This window comes from Abramis brama (assembly GCF_963993115.1).
Source record: "Abramis brama genome assembly, chromosome: 13".
NCBI classification, from domain to species: domain Eukaryota; kingdom Metazoa; phylum Chordata; class Actinopteri; order Cypriniformes; family Leuciscidae; genus Abramis; species Abramis brama.
This window is the reverse complement of record NC_139975.1, coordinates 17893304-17913143: the sequence shown is the minus strand read 5'-3', so window position 1 is coordinate 17913143 and position 19840 is coordinate 17893304. Positions and strand designations below refer to the sequence as shown.

Genomic DNA, 19840 nt, shown 5'->3' with positions numbered 1-19840 from the left:
GGGAACTGTGATGTATATTTTTTCAGGATTCTTAGAATAGAAATCGAAATATAATTTTCAAAAGAACGGCATTTATTTTCAACATTATAAATGTATTTGTCACTTTTGATCAATTAACTGCATGCTTGCTAAACGTATATCAATTTCTGTCAAAAAAAAGAAAGAAAAAAAGAAACCTGACTGACCCCAAACTTTTGAATGGAAGCGTAACTTAATAACCAGTATGAACTTTATGTATATGTCACATACTCCATCATGGAGGGCTCTTTTGTCTCCAGAATGTGATCGGTGAGGATCCATGGCATGGACATCTCGATGGGGAACTGGATGCGACGGCCCATGGTGAGCTCCAGGAAGAACTCTCGGAACCAGAGTTGGGAAAGATCACAGCACTGCTGTAGGGCCTCTAACAGGCAATCAGGAGATAATGAAAACATCATGAAAGGATTACAACATTTCTCTCAGTCTATTCTCTTTCGCCATGAAAATCATGAATATTCACTTGGTATGTAAAGATGTTAGACTTGCAAAATAGAAAAATGTTACTGTTGTCTCACCACTAAAGTTCAGGAGGTGGGTGAAGAAGAAAGACTGCTTGTGGAAGTCCTCGATGGCCTGAACGATGGGGCCATCCAGACTGCTGCGGAGAGTCTTCTTAGAGCCACTTTTATCAGCGATGAGAGACTCCAGCATGGTGCGTACCATATAGAGCTGCAAGACAGGAAGGATCAGATACTACTCAGAAACAAACTTTTCTTTACGGACAACACAACAAATATCATTAAATATCATCTATGTTGCAAAAATTATTTGACTGACCTGTGTGCTTGAGGGGCCAACAGCGCGACGAGGAACTTTGATATCAAAGCCTCCTTTGGGGTCCTTCTCTCCCTTCAGACACGGGTCATTAGGAGGTTCTCTTGCCCCTTCCCAATCACAGATGGTTTTACGAATAGCCTGAAGAACACTACAGGGAAGCAAGAAGATAAGTAATGCCCCAAAAAGTATATAATTTTATACGCGGTGATCTTGTTACCTAATGAGGACGTTCTTCTTCTTGCGCACAGCCTGTCTGAGTGGCTCTCTCAGGGTCACCTGTGCAAAGTCCTGGAGGGCGGAGTAGATGGTGTGCCTGATCGCCTGGTTAAACACGCTCTCCATCCGGCCCATCAGAACCTGAAGACCCTTGATCATAGCAATGACCTCCACCAAGGCAAACTTCTCCTCACTGGTGTAGTTGTAGCGAGTAGCGCGTTCATACTCCTCAGCTGTGCCCGGACAGTCCTTATTACAGAATTTATCGGTTGGGTGGACCAGTTTCCAAGAGTACTAGAAGAAGAGAAGATGGTTGAAATGCATGACAAATGGAGAAGTGAAATGCTGAAAACTGTTTGCACGATCTCAGGCGTACCACTTCCATGACGTGAGTGCTCCACTTGGACAGAAGCTGCAGTCCTCTGAGCGCCAAGTCAAAGAGCTCCCTGTATTCCTCATCAGACTTCTGACTGTCCAGTCCAGAGCCGGTCACCACCTCACTATTACTGTAGCGCGCCAGCTCAGAGATGAAGCGGATGTGGTCTTCTCTGATCTGCACCATCTGCTCGCACAGGTTATACTGCGGACTGATGCTGCTCTGAGTGCAGGTCCACCTTAAAGAGAGAGAGAGAGAGAGAGAGAGAGAGAGAGAGAGAGAGAGAGAGAGAGATTTTATGTACACTACCATTCAAACACTTGGGGTCTACTTTTTGAAAGTAAGGCTACATTTATTTGATCAAATCAGTAAAAACAGTAATATTGTGAAATATTATTACAATTTAAAATAATATATTTTAATACATTTTAAAATGTAATTTATTCCTGTGATGGCAAAGCTGAATTTTTCAGTAGCTGTTACTCCATTCTTTAGTGTCACATGATACTTCAGAAATCATTCTGAAATATGCTGATTTCTTGCTCAAGAAACATTTGTTATTATTATCAATGTAGATTGATGATAACTTTTTTTTTTTTTTCAGGATTGTTTGATGAACAGAAAGTACAAAAGAACAGCATTTTTTGAAACCGAAATTTTGGTTACACTTTATTTTAAGGTGGCATAGTTACATTGTACTTTAAGTACCAAGTAATATTAATTAATATGTACCAACTATAGAGTTATGGTTAGGGTTTGATTTAGTGTTAGTTATTTGTAATTATGCATCATTTACTGTTTTTACGTCACCTTAAAATAAAGTGTTACCAACATTTTTGTAAAATTATAAATGTTTTTACTATCACTTATGATCAAATGTGTCCTTGCTGAGTACAAGTATTAATTTCTTTAAAAAAACAAAAAAAACAACAACAACTTACTGACCCTAAAGGTTACGCTAATGATGCATGCTCAAAAATAACTGTTTCCTATAAACCAGTCAAGTAATGCTGAAAAGAGAACTAGCATCACACAGAAAAGCAAACGTAATGCTTTTAAGTCATGCAGGACATCCACTCATCTGATCTTTAGTAGTAGATGGTCACTCACTTGGACTTGTTCTCTTCATAGTGGGCACTTGTTTCTATATACCGTGACAGTTCGATCTGCATATCTCCAAACAGGGGCACAACCTGAAGCTTTCAAGCATCCAAAAAGATTATAATCAGAGGATTATAACAACAACAAAAAAAAATCAGTTTTCATGAGAACCAGAGTCTTCACCTTAAAGAACTTGTCAATTTTGCTGAGGTTTATCCTTTTCTTTGCATCCAGCTTATAGATGTTGCTGACATTTCCGTCCATCAAGTACAGGCCAAAACCCATGACCTGAAACATAAGAGCCGTGCCTTCATTTGTGAAGTTCTCTTTCAGCCAAGTCTTAAACGCTTCAGCAGGAATGGATGCGCTCACCTTTAGCAGCATGTGTTTCTCACTGGGGGTCAAGTACATCTTGTTCTCATAGTAATCCACACAGATGTTGACAATATCAGCCAGCAGCTCCTCATAACCTGGGATCACCTCCAGCTGCTGGTGCAGACACTGCACAAACATCACACAAAACAAAACACTGAATGTCAATGCCCAAATGAAAGGTGAACAGCACTCAGAGAAGCTTTGGGGGAAGGCAAGCTTATCCAAAAAAAAACCCTTTAATTTCAGGCTGTTCAACACACAATTATAGCTTTTATATAGAGTTATATACACAATTATATAGAAACTGTATGGACCACTTTTATGCTGCCTTTCTGGTGTTTTTTTTAGCCTTTATTGGAGTTTAAAAGCCTTAGTCAGAATGAACTGCCATTAAATTGCAAGAGCAATTACTTAATGTACAGCACACAAATTTGGAATGACATGAGAAATATAAAACAAATAAAGTTGGTATAGAATATATATAAAAAAGAGGATGTATTCCTTTAATGTAAATAAGATCATTTTTGAAGTTAAATGTACCTGTGTAATTCTGTTGTGATTGGCTAAAAACATAGAGAGGTTTTGGGACTCCTGGATGGACTGTGGGTCAGCCATCTTTCTCAGGAACTGAGCCGCTCTGTAAAGAAATAGTGATAAAAAAAATGGTGATTGTGAACATACGTATACACACACACACACACACACACACACACACACACACTTTATACTCTCTTTATACTTTCTATTCATCAAATGTGTAATTTATGGAAAATCACTTTCCCTTGAACGCAAGCATGACCCTGTAATACCTTTTGTAAGCAGAGTGGTCATTTTTCACACTGCACTTCATGTTCTTCAGTTCGTCCAGCACAGCAAACATGTTGATGAACTTCCCTAGAGTGAGCAGGTAGGCCTCGGACACAAAGTCCTTCCGTCGTTCAGCGTGACACAGTCGCTTTACCTCGCTGCAAAAACGCTCAATGGCCTTCCGCTAGAAGGAGGGATATCGGAGGGATATATTAACGCTGTGTACTCGTGAAATGTCATGATTCTCAACCCCAATTTTGACAGCATGGCAAAAACTAGTATGCTATTTATCACAGTCCTTTATTTGAAAAGTTAAATATAAATATAAATATAAATAAATTAAATTGCATGTAGTCTTCAAGTATTTCTTAATTTACTTAAGGAATAAATGTTAACTTAATTAAGAGCCTAAAATACACAAGCAATAAAATTAAGAGCAATGAGTGTTTCTTTTTCTTGTCAGTAGTATTGTTTGATTAACATGACATTTAAGAATGAATAAATATTGAATAGAGTTCAAAGATGTTTATTCCTCTCTCACCTGGAAGTACATGAACTTCATGAGTTTGGTGACCTCAGGTTCCAGCACCTCTACAGTCTTCTCATAGATCTCCACCCGATTTGGCTGCTCGTTGCACTTCACCTGAGATACACAAGAGGGCGACATTAAAACGGCTGGATTCAGAACTGAGATTATGAATAATGAGCATTTTTCTTCTGTTAGTGCAGGGTAGTCATGTTGTTGAACTTGGTCATTTCAATTTTATCTTTTAGATAAATGAAAAGGGGTTCAGACTCTCTTCAAACAAAGAGAAAATGGTGGAGAGCATTTCTTTAAAAAAGTCCATTCACATAAGACAAGATTTAACACACACAATATTTGAATGCTGGCACTTGGCAGAAATATAAATAAAATAAAAAGTCAATAAATCTATTCATATGTAAAATTGATAGAATAACTATCATTTTCATACTGAGTTCCTCTTCCGCACTACGATACACCTGATAGTAAAGGTTTTTATGGGCTAGTAGGGCATGAATTTTACTAGAGTACTGAGAATGCACCTCTAATTTCGTGTGTGTTTGTGTGTGTGTACCTGAGGAATGGCTCTGGAGCAGCTCCTCCAGGTGTACAGCATGACCGCATACTCATGCCCCTCCTCCAGCATTTCATTCTGAGAGGAAAAAACGTTTGAAAAAGAGGAAACAGAACAACAGCTATAGGAGCCACAAACATAAACTCCTGTGAATTCAGTGTAAATGTGCTAATACATTTTATGACCTCATGCTTAGAAACGACAACCCATCAGGCACTTATTTGTTGGAATTCACCATTATTACTATGCAGTATAGCTAGATATACATTTCCTGAAAGAATTCCCTGCACTTACAAGTTGTAAACCCAATTATAGACAGAGGGAGAAAGAGAGAAACCAACACGGCAAAACTAGATTGCTCCATTATAATCACCAGAGCATTTGTAGTCTAGACAGTTTCGTTGATTAGAGTGGTACCATGCATTCAGTGTAGACTGAGTCCCTAATTATGCTCCACTTTCCAATAATAAATAATTTAACCTGGATTTCTGCCCATCACAATTCAGCAAGTATTACAATTAGAGCTTTACAAAACTAAGCATGTGCAAAACTGACTAGTCAGAGGGTTGCCTAAACAACTAGTCATCAAAGTGTACTGCACGTTTACACGACAACGGTATATTAAAAAATAAATGTTTTACCTTTGCTTTTTTGAAAGGTTTTGAAAAGTTGTCGATGTTACTTTGTAAAGAAGCACTACACAGTACGCAGCTATAGACTGAACACGTAGTACGCATGCGCATGACGTCACTGTTTTCACAAATTCACGTTTTTGTAGTTTACAAACGGAATAAAATCTTTTCAATTCTTAGTTGAAAAAGGTGTTTGTTTCTGTTTTGCAGAGTGTGTTAGAAATCATGAATGGTGAGAGAACATTGTGCTTGGTACATTTACCATCTTCAAACCAAACTTGGGTCTCCAGCCAAAGTTTTAAATCCCGTCTGGCTAGCGCGCCTCCCATAATGTTTAAGCATTAGGTCAGTAGGCGGAGAGTAGGCAGTCTTTTGCGGCTGTTCGAACACATTAGACCACGAGCGTTTCCACTACGAAAGCAATCCGGTTAAATGCGTTTTCGATGGTCAAAAGTGGACAAGCTCAAAACGTTTTAGACCCTGTTTACACCTGTATTTACTGTCGTCCACTTGTGATCCGATCGACCAAAATGCATTTTAATACCAGGTGTAAATAGGGCCTGTGAAACATGTGAATGGAGTCTGCACAGTAAGCAAGTTGATTTAAATGTATAAAAGTGAGAAGATAATAATAATAATATCAGCAAGTATGAGGGTATAATTTTCAAAGGCCTGCATTGTTCATCTTAAAAACACTATATTTATACTCCTAAATCCAAGTTTAGAGATGGCACAGCATTCATCCAAACCTACAACTAAGCGCTCATTAGAGCTTCAGCAGAAGGTAGCAGAAGCAAACAGGACCTCCAGTCCTTGAGGACTTCTCTATTTCTCTGACTAACATGAGCTACTGTTTGACAGTCCAAGCACATCCACGAGCCACTGAGCTGTGTGAGGAAGAGGTGGACTAGCTGCATCAATCTCAATTCAATCCAGCATAAATCCCAAACCCCCACACAAACAAAACAGAACAAAACAGCAATCATAAACTAGACAAGGGTGGCTTTGTGAAAAGGTGTTTGTCCTGAGCTCTTCACCTCATGCCTCTGCTAAAACAGAATTGAAACTTATGGGGTTTTAATATGGCACAAACCACCTTGCCCAGATTTCACATGCTGACCCTTAAATAGTCATTACTGTTGAAAATCTGTTCATTTGAATATTTTGAGTTGTTCTGAAAAATGGATGTTGGTTTTAAAACGAGGGAACAAATTATTACATTGTGTGAACGATTTACTTAAAACGAGGGAATGAATTAGTAAATTGTGGCCACAATTTACTAAAACAAGAGAAAGAATTCTTAATTCATGGCCACTATACATTTCCCTGCATGTCATGTGCGGGGCTCTGTACAATCCATACAAGTTTAGCATAATGAAATTCATTATTTTTAAGTTCTATTTAAGAACACAGAGTTGTTTTTTGTAGTAGATTGCACTATAATAATCATTAAGTGGATTCAATGAAAGCCTAATTGCTCAATAAACATTTCCTATTATTATCAATTCTGAAAACAGTTTAATATTGTTGTATAAACTGTGATACTTTTTTTAGGATTCCTTGATGAATAGAAAGTTAAAAAGGACAGCATTTATTTGAAACAAAAATCTTTTGTAACATTATAAATGTGTTTAATTTAGCACACCCTTGCTGAATAAAAAGTATTACTTTCTTTTAAAAAACCAAAACATCTAACTATCTACAAACTTTTGAAGGGTTGTATATTTTAATATACAACATAACAACTTTATTATTGGCCAACACAAACGCTGCTTCATGATTTAAAAGTGATATTTTAAGGTTGATGTATATGAATTGGAGGAATTGCTACACTCCATTTAGTACTCAAAAGTAATTCACAGATGGTATTGACAGTTTACATGTTGAAAATTGTATTTATTCATCACAGTACCTAAAAATATGTTAATGTCTTGATGATTTTCTTTTGTAAGTGAACCTTTATGAAGGGAATTGCACTGCTCAGGGCTGATTTAAATATCACTGTGGTAAAGAAAGGCCTACATTAGAAAAACTGAATGACTGTTTCTGTTTCTCAGTGCCCTTCTGATAAAGATTTCAGTAAGAACCATAAAGAGCAGCTTTGTTGTAATGCAACATCCTTTTGTTATTGCTGCCCTGGTCACATGACCAGCCATCCTAATGTGCTGTTTCACAAAGTGTTCTTCTACTTACCATGCTGGAGTGCACAGTGGCCTGTTCAATGTAGCGGGCAATACCAGTGACAAACGCATTTCTGTCCTCAAAGTTGGTGTCAAAGTTTGCCTAGTAACAAACAGAAGGCCAGTCAAATTTTACTGTGAACTCTACATCCTACTTCAAATATTGAAATACATTTGTGTTAATGCATAAGGGCCTGTACCTGGTACATGATGGAGGATGGTGGGGGTTCGATGCATGGCTGCTGGTCTGGGAGGGGAAGCTCCTCCAGCAGGTCCACATTGGACAGCGCATCCTCCAGGGTCACGTGGGTTGTCATGGCGACACAGGTTCACTCACAAAACAGCCCAATCTGAAACAAGAATAGACCATGAGCTTCATCATCATCATACAGAAGGTGCAGCACTCAGCACTTCAACTATATGTTTATGTGTAACACAGTCTATAAAACACTGGCATTTGAAAAGGGAAATGTCATGACTTTCAAAAAATCTCTCTAGTTAAAGTCTTTCACTGGTTTCACTGGCGGAATTTAATAAGTCTCAAAACACAAGTGCTGCTGTGGCTGCCAAGACATTATTAATTAGGGTTGCGACAGATTTTTCAATAAATTAAACTAATATATGATATAGGGGTAGGCGATATGACCCAAATCGTATTCACAATGAGTAATTTTATTTCACAATAATGATAGGCTATATATTACAAAATAGGACTATTTTAACAATGTCTTTACTACCTTTCTGGTCCTTGAAAGTGGCAAAAATGTTGCAGTCTATGAAACAACATAAAGCTCTTGGATTTCATAAAAAAAAAAAAAAAAAAAAAAAAAAAATCCTAATTTGTGCTCCAAAGATGGTGGTAAAGTCTTGAGGGCGAGTAATTAATGACAGAAATTTCATTTTTGGGTGAACTAACCCTTTAACCTACAGTGTTTACAGGAATAAGCCAAGACATCATTATTGTGCAGCTTATTGTGCTTAAAATTGCTTCAACATTTAAACTGGCAAGGCTTAAACACGCATGCAAATGATCACTTTCGAGATGGCACAGCACTGCAATGTCACCTAAGTGTAACAACAACAGAGGTGATAATCCAAAATTTCCACATTGTAAACCCTAATGCTCAAAATAATAAATTTATTCAAGTGGGGTAAACTTAAAGTAGTTCAAATTAACTTGAGTATTTAGAACTTTTTTCTTTTGAGTTCACAAAACTGACATATTAAAGTAATCTAAATTGTTTAATTGTTTTGAGTTTTATGAACTTGTTTCATTTAATTTAGATTTTAACTGAAACTGCACTGGGATTTCTATTTCCCAGCATGCTTTTCCATTAGTAAATGCTAAAATTAAGTGTTAGCCTATACAATGTTTTATTTTTGTGCCAGATTAATGTTAAGTGTGAGATTTAGTAGTGTTTAATGTGTTGCTATGCTAATTTAGAAGAGTTTCTGTTGTGCAAGGTTTTTGGGGGCCATCATGTTGACGATTGGAGCATGAACTTAGTTTGAGAACAGATATATTACATTTTCTATATTGCCATATTGATTTAGCAATTGCTATGCAATGTTTTCAAAACATTGTGTTACCAATTAACAAGTTAGCATTTATAGAATCAGCTAGTTAAACCAGCCAAGTTTCCACTACAAAAAATATTTAAATTGAGATTACATGATAATTTTAAAAACATTACAATATTGTATTTTATAGAAGAGTTGTGAAATGTTGCATGGTTTTTTCAGTATGTACAGGAATACCATGAACAACATTTCTAAAAATGCAGTGTCAAGACAAAAATAGTTAAGTTTTTTTTTAAATGCATCTCAAGACCTCAGTAAGTGTGCATTCTCAGGAAGTGTGGTATTGCCCGTATTAGACCTGGGTTTGCTTGACAGTGACCTGCAAAAATAAGCTTGCACGCAAACTGCATTGCAATCATTTCCCAAAATGTCATTTGTGAGGAAATATTACGAAGTCTGTAAACAAGATGTTAACACAGGCCAGAGATGGGACACGCTGAAGACTGATGCAAAGAAGAGAACACAGACACGCCAACAGAGCAAATACTGTACCAGACACAGCAAGCTCACTGTTCACAATACTCAAAAAAATAGAGGAAGAAAAATATAAATATTGAATTGAGGGAGGGAGGGGGTTTATATGCATCTCTGAAGGGAACTGACTGTCTTCAGAAAAGTTTTGATGAAATTTTATTTTCCTCTACCTCAGCATAGTAGCGTTTAAAAGTGCAGCACTGCTTTGTGTTCAGCGGCACCCAAAGAAACTGCTGCTGTTCCATAAGCGCCACCTTCTGTCAGAGAGTGAATTTGCATTTTCATTCAGTCCGTCTGCTATTTTTGTTTTATGCAGGTGTCATTAGCATAATGAAATGATCTAAAGTCAGATCATTCTGTTTTGCTTTAAATCTTGAAAGTATACAATAAAAAATAACTGCTCATTCTACATGTGTGTAGCCTCTTAGTTTGGATTGTGATTAAAATGCAGTGGTTGCCACCAATATCAAATGGCTACAGATATTTTTAGTTTAATGCCAGTTTGCCTGTCGTAGAGCAAATAAACAACAGATAGCCTGCATTTAAATGGAGCCTATAGGGACAATGCTGGGCAAAACGGTCAGATAATGTTTATGCATACTAAACCACATAATTAATCTGTCCTGGATAGTTGATAAGTGACACTAGTTTATACAGGTCAGGCATCTATCAGCCATCTGTCCAAGGAGGCTGATTTTCAATCTTTACCTTCGTCAAATCTTGACAAAGCAGCAGGGAAACATGAAGTTAGCTTGACCATTAAACGTAGCACATCCAGGAAGAGAGATTGCCTGAGGTCACTGTGGTATTAAATATGAAGCCTATGTTGAACAGTACAAGGGATTCTCTTATGATTAACAGAAACAAACAGGAACCAAGTGGAACTTATGAAGCGTGAACAACATAAGAGATAAAAAAATGATGACACATCATAGCAACAACACACAGAATGAAGAATGTGCAAACAGAAACATTCAAGCAAAATGACCAAACATAATTGTAATGTCTGCAGACTTACAAGCGATTGCAATTTGATTATCAAATGCAATTTGAAATTTTTTGACTTTTCCAATGGATTTTGGGGGAATTACAGATGGCTTACTATTAGCTGTCTCTCCACATTAAGCTGGGAAGCCTGGGATAAAAGTATTTTAACATAAAAATTACACACGTTGGCTTTAAACTGCGTTCTCAACAGGTCTGGTGGGCTGAGACCGATGTTGGTGTCAGATTGTTGGAGGTCACAGCAGAATCACATGATGGAATAACTGTCTCAGATCTCTCAGGGTGGAAAAAACACTTGAGCCAAATGCTGAAGGCCACAGAAGAGGCAACATCGGTGGCCACCGGTTTCAAAAACTGCTAAACTAGAATTAAAAGTCATAAAAAAAAATTAAACATTTTTTTAAGAAGGTTGATTGGTCTAATTTGAATTGGAAAAGTAAGATTGATTACCTTTTCTAACTGCTAGTTGGTCATACTAGTTCTTAAGACACAATCTAGAGCCTAAGTTTGTGCAACTGGCTCCTGGTCTTAAGCACAATCTAGTCAAGAGATGTATGGCAAGTCAAATTAATAAAAGGCATGTTACTGAGTCAGTATGTGGTGCGAGCTACAAGGAACATCTTCCAATAAAAAGCCCATGGTTAATATGTCACTTGCCATTTTTCTTGGAGTACACATCACTAAGAAATGCATGCTGATAAGCTTTGCAGCACTTTAACAGTACTGATCCATCCATTGCTTCAATGAAAGGGTGGGGTTTCCTGTCAGCATTTGCGTATCTTACAATGTCATGCAACTCTGTACAAGAAGATTTTTCATTTAGACAAACGAAGCAAATCTTACACAAGTATGAAGCCTCTTTTGTGCTTAACTAATTCTGTAAAGCTTATTTCTGCCCTAAAAGACAAATAAAGTTTCGCTCCAAAACCTAGTGAGCCGATGTTATAAGAAGTCAGGTACTTCCAAAATCGTGTCTTCATTAGGACCCCAAGTGATCCCATTATCATAAAAAAAATTTAATAAAAACTTTCATGGGTACTTCCTAAGCGCCTGATAATAATTCCTACAAAATCACAATCTTCATAATGTATGCCAATTGAACTACATTATATGTTAATGTTTTAGTTAGCTTAAGTACTAGCACAGATAACCAACTAGCCTGATAGCCTTATACGCAACATATTTGTACTTACCCACATGTATTTGCAACCATCTTTAATATATTAAAATATTATAATATATGTAAAAGAATTTACACTAAAGTTGTTAGTAGATAAGCAGCATCCTAGTCATCATGGAACCTCATAATGACAATTGAAAACATATCACACACAACTAGAGTAAAATAATCAATTTTAAAATGGTCTGAACTATTTTTTGATTATCTAATTAAATAGCTTTTAATACCACATGTGTGTATTAAAAGCTATTTAATTAGATAATCAAAAAATAGCTTTTAATACACAGATGTGGGTGATTGTATCTAATTGTGTCATATTCAACACACAGATATGGTCTGCACCAGAACAAAAAGTAAAAAAAGCGGATGTACTTTGAGCCCTGGGGGTTTCTGCACATTTTAATCTGTTGAAAAGGATCACGTGAGGTGGAGTGAGACATGTTCAGACTGATAACAACCTCAGAGCTGAATCATTGTCATTCAAAAAGGGACTCTTGGAAAAAAACATCCATGACACCAACACGTTCCAAGAGGAAGAAGTGATCTGACAGGGAGAGAGCGAAAAAGTGTGGGAGAGAGAGAGAGAGAGAGAGAGAGAGAGAGAAAAAGAGAGAAAGAAAGAGAGAGAGAGAGAGAGAGAGAGAGAGAGAGAAGAGAGAGAGAGAGAGAGAGAGAGAGAGAGAGAGAGAGAGAGAGAGAGAGAGAACACTACCATTCAAACACTTGGGGTCTACTATTTTTTGAAAGTAGAGAGAGAGAGACACTAGTCTGTGCCTGTGGGAATGGATGCTGAAATACTAGAATAAACTTTCCCACAATGGCTGATTCCCATTGTACGGTGGGGTAAACGGTCCACATTCCTATACGTTATGTGAGCATGACAAAATCGGACCAACACTGACATAAATGCATGGGCCACACACCTTTTTTACCGAGGGTGTGTTCACACTTGTATTCGATTCTCTTGGTTCTTTTGGTCCAGACTGCTGGGCTAAATGCGCTTGTTGCATGTGCGTACATATGATAGTGTTTTTACAAACTGAGAACTCACAATTTGGCATAAGAGCTTTTGTAAAAGAGTCATAACAGTGCCAGGAATTCCTCTGTTGCACACACACAAACCGAAATCTGCTGCAAGGAGACCACAGTTCTTAAGCCATCCCGAAATGCAATAGGCAACAACATGCTGCATTCACGCCATGTCGTAATTACCATAGTATATCAAGATGACAACACGCGACATTATAGCAGGTGCAGGTGTAACAGCACAGCAGTCACATTGTAAAAACTTCATAGGAGCTTTCAGACAATTCCCATCTTACAAGCTGCAATTAAGAGCTCTACGAGGATTTAGATGCTTTTTACAAGTTGAAATCAAGTAATTGCGGTAATTACAACCTCAACTCCTATGACGAGAAGAACCTGGTGTGCTTGAGCATTCTGTCTTTTTTTAGGTCCATCTTGTGATGACATCCTGTTTTTTGGTTCGTTTTAGATGTGTCTGGTTCATGTTGTGTTCATATTTCAGTTGAACTGCACAAGAGTTTGTTTGGAAGCAGAGCGAGACCCCATGAAAAGGATGGCAGTGTTCACACTTATTCAAATCAAAACCACAACAGAGCAAGCGCACCAGTTTGTTTTAAACGAACCAAACCTGCCACACCCCGAAAATGCTAAAAATATGTGATCGAGGCTATCACTTTTAACATAACCTATATGATGTTATTTCGATCATATAGCCCAGTGGTTCTTTTGAATCCAAAGCCACAACAACATTCATTGTCCATAACAACATTCAAAGGCCCCATGATGTTTCCAGTTATTCATGACTTACTGTACAAAGATTAAGGATAAGCATTAAAAAAAAAAAAAAAAAAAAGACTCACAATTTCTACCTGATAAAACATTTTGAGCTTGGTAAATCTAGAAAATGTACATTCATAAAATGCATAAAAATACCGATGGAGATATTAGATTTTATTAATTCAAATGACTTTTCCAGGTCTGAAAATCCAACCTTTTATAATTCTTCAAATAAAATGAAAAACAGTGAATTAAAATAATAAATAATTTTAAACAATAAAAATCATTTTAAGTCATCTTGAGGCCCCCCAGTGGGCCCCGGCACCGCAACTTGAGAACCACTGGTCTAGCAACATAAATAAGGACTAGACATCACATAGGTCACGTAAAAGCTTCCACCACTGAAAAGAGTCTCACATTTGGGTCACACTACTCGGTGGGACATGTCGTGATACTCCCACCCTCACCGCAAGCCTTGAGCTACAATTACTAGACAGGCAGGCGAGACATGTAATTGATTGCTGACTGAAAGAAAAAATCTCCCTTATGTACAGACAGGACACACAGAGACAACCCCTCTGCATACTCTGCCTAGACTGGTCATGATTGCATCATTCAGTCATGATCTGAAAAAAAAAAAAAAAGAAAAGAAAAAGAGGCAAATGTGGTTGGTGATGTAGTTAGGCATGCATCATTCTGTCAGCAGCTGAAATGACTCGTTATGATGAGTGCTGTAACACCATGTATTTTAGCACTGAATACATTTGCAAGAAAAAAACATACGAATGTTTTTTCATATTCAGGAATCTAGTGGTTCCTAGTTCCCTTCAAAAGGCATATGGGCATAATATACAATGTGTAGCTAAGTGATATACATCAGGTGGTTTAATATGCCAATGCACGACAGGATTTTGCAGGATGTCGCCCAGTTAAAGTCGGCATGAAATGAAAATTCACCCTATCTACTTTCTAAATGCATGCTATTGATGCATTTAGAAATGTCCACTTTTGGACAGTCAAAATGTTCCAGTCCACTTTTAGACAGCACTTGCGAACTTCCCCTTTTAGGGAATCCCTGCCGCCATTTTGAAGTGCGTTCCACATCGTGAAGTGGACGAGGGAAGAATGCTGCATTAAACAAGAATGCTGCATTAAACAATTCCGTAAGGGAAAAAAAATAAAATAAAATAAACCCCATATTGGATTCTAAGTGATCAAGGGCTATTTCGTTCCAATTCAGCCTATTGCAAAGGTTCCGCCAGTAGTGGGCACTCATGCAACGTAAGCGAGTGAACGAGACGGAGGGAAGTTAGCGAGTGAGGGGCATGACAATTTTGGACTGGAACGCAGCCTTAAAAGTCCCTGTGAACCGGAAGTTGCAACTGACTTTAGTGTTGTGAAGTATTTCCAAGTGAATATTGAATAGAGGGTGGGGTTTTATTTTGGCGCACCTCCTGTCCTGTCCATCCCTCGCTCACAGAAGCCTGATGATTGGAGGGAGTGGTTAAGAATATTCAACCCAAGCCGTCAAACTGACGTCATCAGAGAAGGAACGCCATTCCAGAGCGGAAGCAAATTTTCAGATTTTGATTAAAGGTTAACACAACAAACAATTATTCTGAGTATTAGGCTAACTTGCACGGATTAAAGGGACACTCCACCCATTTGCATTAAGCTTTGCATTGTTAGAAACCCAGTCATACCGTTGAATGGTCGTGCAACACTCTCTCATTTTCCCCTGAGACGGGAGAAATCCGTTATTTACCTCTTACACTTTCTCCTACAATGACGCAAAAATCGTCATTTTGCGTCATTGTAGGAGGAAGTGTAAGAGGGGGGGATTTCTGTTGAGACTACAGACACTCGTTCCTCATCTTTCCCAGGGGGCGGGAACCGCTCACGCTACAGACCTATTACAGATCAGTGGGTGGGACTTTACTCTCTGAAACTGAAAGCAATATCCTCCATCTTGTTTGAAGCTAAGCTAACAGGCGCTGTGGAGACAGATGTAAAGTTATGACAATAGCGGAGGAGAGTGCTCAATTTGATATAGAAGAAGAGGATTTCGGAAGTCTGATGCTTGAATCAGGTGTTTGTGGCTACCTTTACAAGCCGCATTATAGCGAAGAGCAGCCGAGGCAGAAGACCTGCCTGCCGCGGACGAGGAGCCCAGACTGGCTCGAGTTAGGGCGGACTGGTGGCGCCGGTGATCTCACTATGCAACTACGAACCGCTACGAACACAGAGATAGAGTCTGTCTGCGGCAAAGAATTTCAACGATGACAATTTCTCCTGGACGAAATCTCTGAATCAGACGAGGACACGGACGTTTGTGTTGTGAACTATCCTAGTTTCGCACCGCATATGTTCTGACTGAACATCCAGGTACCATGCAATAATTCACCTTTTCGAAAGAAATACAAACGAGGAGTAATGCACTAATGAGTTCGCCAACTAACTAGACATTTTGTGTGAAATGAATTTCAAGCTCTGGTGGTAGCTAGCCTTGTAGACGGAAGAGTGATTTCTCTTATAGGCAGATATGCGCTGTTCTGGATTAGTGGGAGTGGCTTGCGGAGCTGTGCAATGTGGTGCATTGTGGGAGTTGTTGTCTTTCATACAAATGCATCCTGAAGTTATTTTTTGTCTTTCCTCGGTCACGAAGGCACCAAATTCAAAATGTATTTTACATTTCGACTACATATATGACCCACTTTAAATAAAAAACAATGTTCAAATGGGTGGAATGCCCCTTTAAATGTTCACCACAAGACTAGTAATATGCGCTAACAAAGTAAATAGGGTCAATTTTAATTTCATGATGACTTTAAGATTTGGACAAAATTGTATTTCTGATTTTAGCTCTCTCTGTAATACATTTGACCATGCAATATAGCCTACTGGTGCTACATTCATATCTCTCGTATCACTCCGCGGTCTAGCGCAGAGCCCTCTTGCGATTCAATATAGTTATTACCAGGTCAGACTGTAGTAAAAATGGCCTTGGAGGAGTTCAGTTTAAAAAAAATTCAAACAAGACTTTGATAGATGGCTAGAAGCTCTGATATCTTTAAAGAAATCCAAAAACAGAATCCGGTGAAAGACATATAATGAGAAAGTGATCATTGTAGCTGCATATTTAGCCTACACGGAAAAAAAATTACTTGGATGGCTGATTAATACATAAAGTAATATTATAATACTGCTCTAATGTTCGTCTTGTTGCTTGGCCAATTGTAGTCTACGTTGTAATGGACTATTTTTCTTAGCGGAAAGGTTAAAACTAATAACAAAATATTTTCAAATCAGATCAGTATTTCATGCCCAAGTTTTTATTTTATTTATTATTATTATTATTATTTCATAACTAGCAGTGTACTAAGCAGGATAATGTATAATATGCTGGTCATTACCACACAATTTCGTTTATTTTGCCCGGGAGGCTGTAAATTATCCCTTATAAATGGCATTACAGATTGGGCATCATGTTCACTAAACCTCATTTTACAACATAAAAACTATGAAAATATGCGGCCTTAATCATAACATGAGCAAAAAACATCCATGCAAGGAAAGGATAGACTAGAATCAGTCATTTAACCCATAAGAACCCGGACCAATTTCCCCTTATAGGAAAATTATGGGGCATATAAAACAGACTAAATGGACCACTTAAAACATGTTTCTGCAGTTGTTTTTTAAATACAACCACTCCTTGTGAAAGATCTGTAATGTTACATATATGTGACATTGGGCGTTTATGATAAATTTTTAATGTTACATATATGTCACATTGGGATTTTATTTCTCATTTGAAAAAAAATACATTTAGTCAATTTTCTTTCTAAATAACAGTTTTTTTTTCTGTTTATTTTCTTTTCCACAACATTTTCAAAATTATAACTTTTCTAGGAAGATAAATAAAAAAAAACTTTTTTAGAAGAAATAGTTTTTGTATTTTATTTGCTTTGCCACATATTTCAAAACCACATAACTGTGACCATTTTCAGGTATAAGGTTTAACCAGAAATACATTTTTAGATTATTTTTTCACAACTCCTAAATGTGAAAACTGAATAAAAATAAATAACTACCTCACACTGGAGGTAAACAAGTTGAACATGCATGTAGTGCAATAACATTGCAAAATTCTACCTTTTCAGGTATAAGGTTTAACCAGAAACATTTTTAGCTAATTTTTTCACAACTCAAAAATGCGTGCAAACTGAATAAAAATAAATAACTACCTCACACCGGAGGTAAACATGTTGAACATGCATGTAGTGCAATAACATTGCAAAAATGTGTATATTGTGCAATAAAACTGTAAACAAACAAACAAACAATACAATACAATGCTAAGTAAAAAAAAAAAAAAAAAAAACATCAAGATGTTTCCTGAATCTATTCATGTTATTCTCACTACACAAAAAGATAAAATAACCTTAAAATAGTACCAACATATGATATCAACACATGTTATACCTGTTTTATACCATATGTTGCATACAGGTTTTAGTTACAGGTATGCAAAATATTTTCAGAATACATTTCATTAACAATGTTATTAATTTGACATTTTTTTGTTTAAAATATGCTTTGAATTGAGCAGCAGAATATATATAACACTAAAATAATTGAATCAGCTAAATTATCTGAGCAGCTCATTTCCATTTTTCTTAATGTGACATATAGGTCACATCAAAATTCCACCTACTGTTTTACGGTTAAAAGCCTGATGTGACACATATGTCACCACATCATTTTCATAACTTGTTTTTTATAAATTTGTACAAGACATGTTTTAAAATCAGGTCAAGTGTAATCTAGGATATGTTATTAAAACATTAGAATTGTTGTATGGGTTGAAACATACCTTTAGTAACAAAAACAAGCATTTTTAAAAATTGCTGACACTGCAACATGTGCACACCGGGCAGGCCACCATTTTGGAAATGTTACCATGGCAACAAAAATGCACACATTGTCACATGACTGAACCTGGATGTTCCTTAAATGTCACTTAGGGACTTCCTGGGTTGAAAGTAAGGGATAATGCTTTAAAAAGACCTTTCCAGATAATCACCAGTGTTTGTGACACCCACGTCACAGTGGGTTCTTATGGGTTAATATGTCATACAAGGCAATTCTTAATCATCAAAGCCGTCAAAATAACGGTTCGGTTGGCTATATCCTAGCAACAGCCCCCTGTCACAAGGCACCAGAAGCACGCTCGACAGCTCGCGGAAAGAATGGATGAAAACACCTTAAAATGTGCTATTGATGGAATGAAACTCCACTGACAGTTAAGTAATCTAATTTTGCACTAATGTAAACAAATAAAGATAACGCGCGTTAGATCACATATGAGATGTGTGAGTACGTGCGCGCACCCCCCTCACCCCACCCATTTAGCGGAGAGATGCTATCACCACCTCCATCATAATAAACCTTCACCAAATTAGTGTAATACGCCCCCAAACGCGAACATAATAGCTATTGTCTAAAAAAAACAAAAAAAAACATACAAGCCTTTTTTGCTGTAAAATTATGACTGGGCATCATGCTCGGGGAATAACGTTACACGCGCAGGTTGGTGTCATCATCTCTCTCGCGCTCCGTCGAGCGAACGCTCTCATCTCTGTAATTCATTAAAATAATCACATGCACCTACCTGCTAATTGCATGTCCGCTCTCAAACTAACGGGCGGTCAGTGCAAAGCGGGGAAAAACAGAGTGAAATAGCGTTTGTTCGGTGTAGTAGAATTGATGCTCTGGGTTCGGTCTCTATCCGCTAATCCACCCCACACAAAGAGCAGAAAATGGCTGCAAGTGCATGCTCTTAAAGAGACAGGCACCCATTTAAAACAGCATCTCTGGTGTGAGTCATCAGTTTACATACTCGATTTTTAGAATTGTTCGATTTATGTAGGCCTGTTAATTTTAGTATGATAATGAACAAAGATTGTTAAGACAAGTGCATTTTCTATGAGCACTGTCATACATTTGCACTGTCTGCTGTACTTCCGAGTTCCGACCCACTTAGCACTCTGTCAATGTGGTCGATTTAGCCTATATTATATCATGAACGATATTTTAAGTTTATAGGATTATAAAGAGCCAAATAATATAGAAATATACTAAGGTGTATTCACTGATAACATTTTTATTAATAGGCAATATATGCCTTCTGG

The 19840-nt window shown here is 37.5% G+C and overlaps 1 protein-coding gene across 2 annotated transcripts in view; it reads right to left on the bottom strand.

The window, feature by feature from the left end:
* cyfip2 (cytoplasmic FMR1 interacting protein 2) overlaps positions 1-19498 on the bottom strand; it is a 33072-nt gene extending 13574 nt beyond the window's left edge. Inside the window, exons 1-15 of one of the 2 annotated variants that reach the window (XM_084132884.1) lie at positions 19321-19498; positions 7804-7953; positions 7617-7706; positions 4792-4869; positions 4236-4337; positions 3697-3878; positions 3428-3524; positions 2885-3013; positions 2696-2800; positions 2522-2610; positions 1412-1649; positions 1037-1329; positions 820-967; positions 558-711; positions 250-406 (exon numbers count right to left, since the gene is read on the bottom strand). In XM_084132884.1, the coding sequence (XP_083989010.1) occupies positions 250-406; positions 558-711; positions 820-967; positions 1037-1329; positions 1412-1649; positions 2522-2610; positions 2696-2800; positions 2885-3013; positions 3428-3524; positions 3697-3878; positions 4236-4337; positions 4792-4869; positions 7617-7706; positions 7804-7920 (1979 nt within the window). In that variant the 5' untranslated portion in view covers positions 7921-7953; positions 19321-19498. The remainder of the gene's footprint in view (positions 1-249; positions 407-557; positions 712-819; positions 968-1036; positions 1330-1411; positions 1650-2521; positions 2611-2695; positions 2801-2884; positions 3014-3427; positions 3525-3696; positions 3879-4235; positions 4338-4791; positions 4870-7616; positions 7707-7803; positions 7954-19320) is intronic. The other variant, XM_084132885.1, reaches the window with a different exon arrangement.
* Positions 19499-19840: the final 342 nt, after the last annotated feature.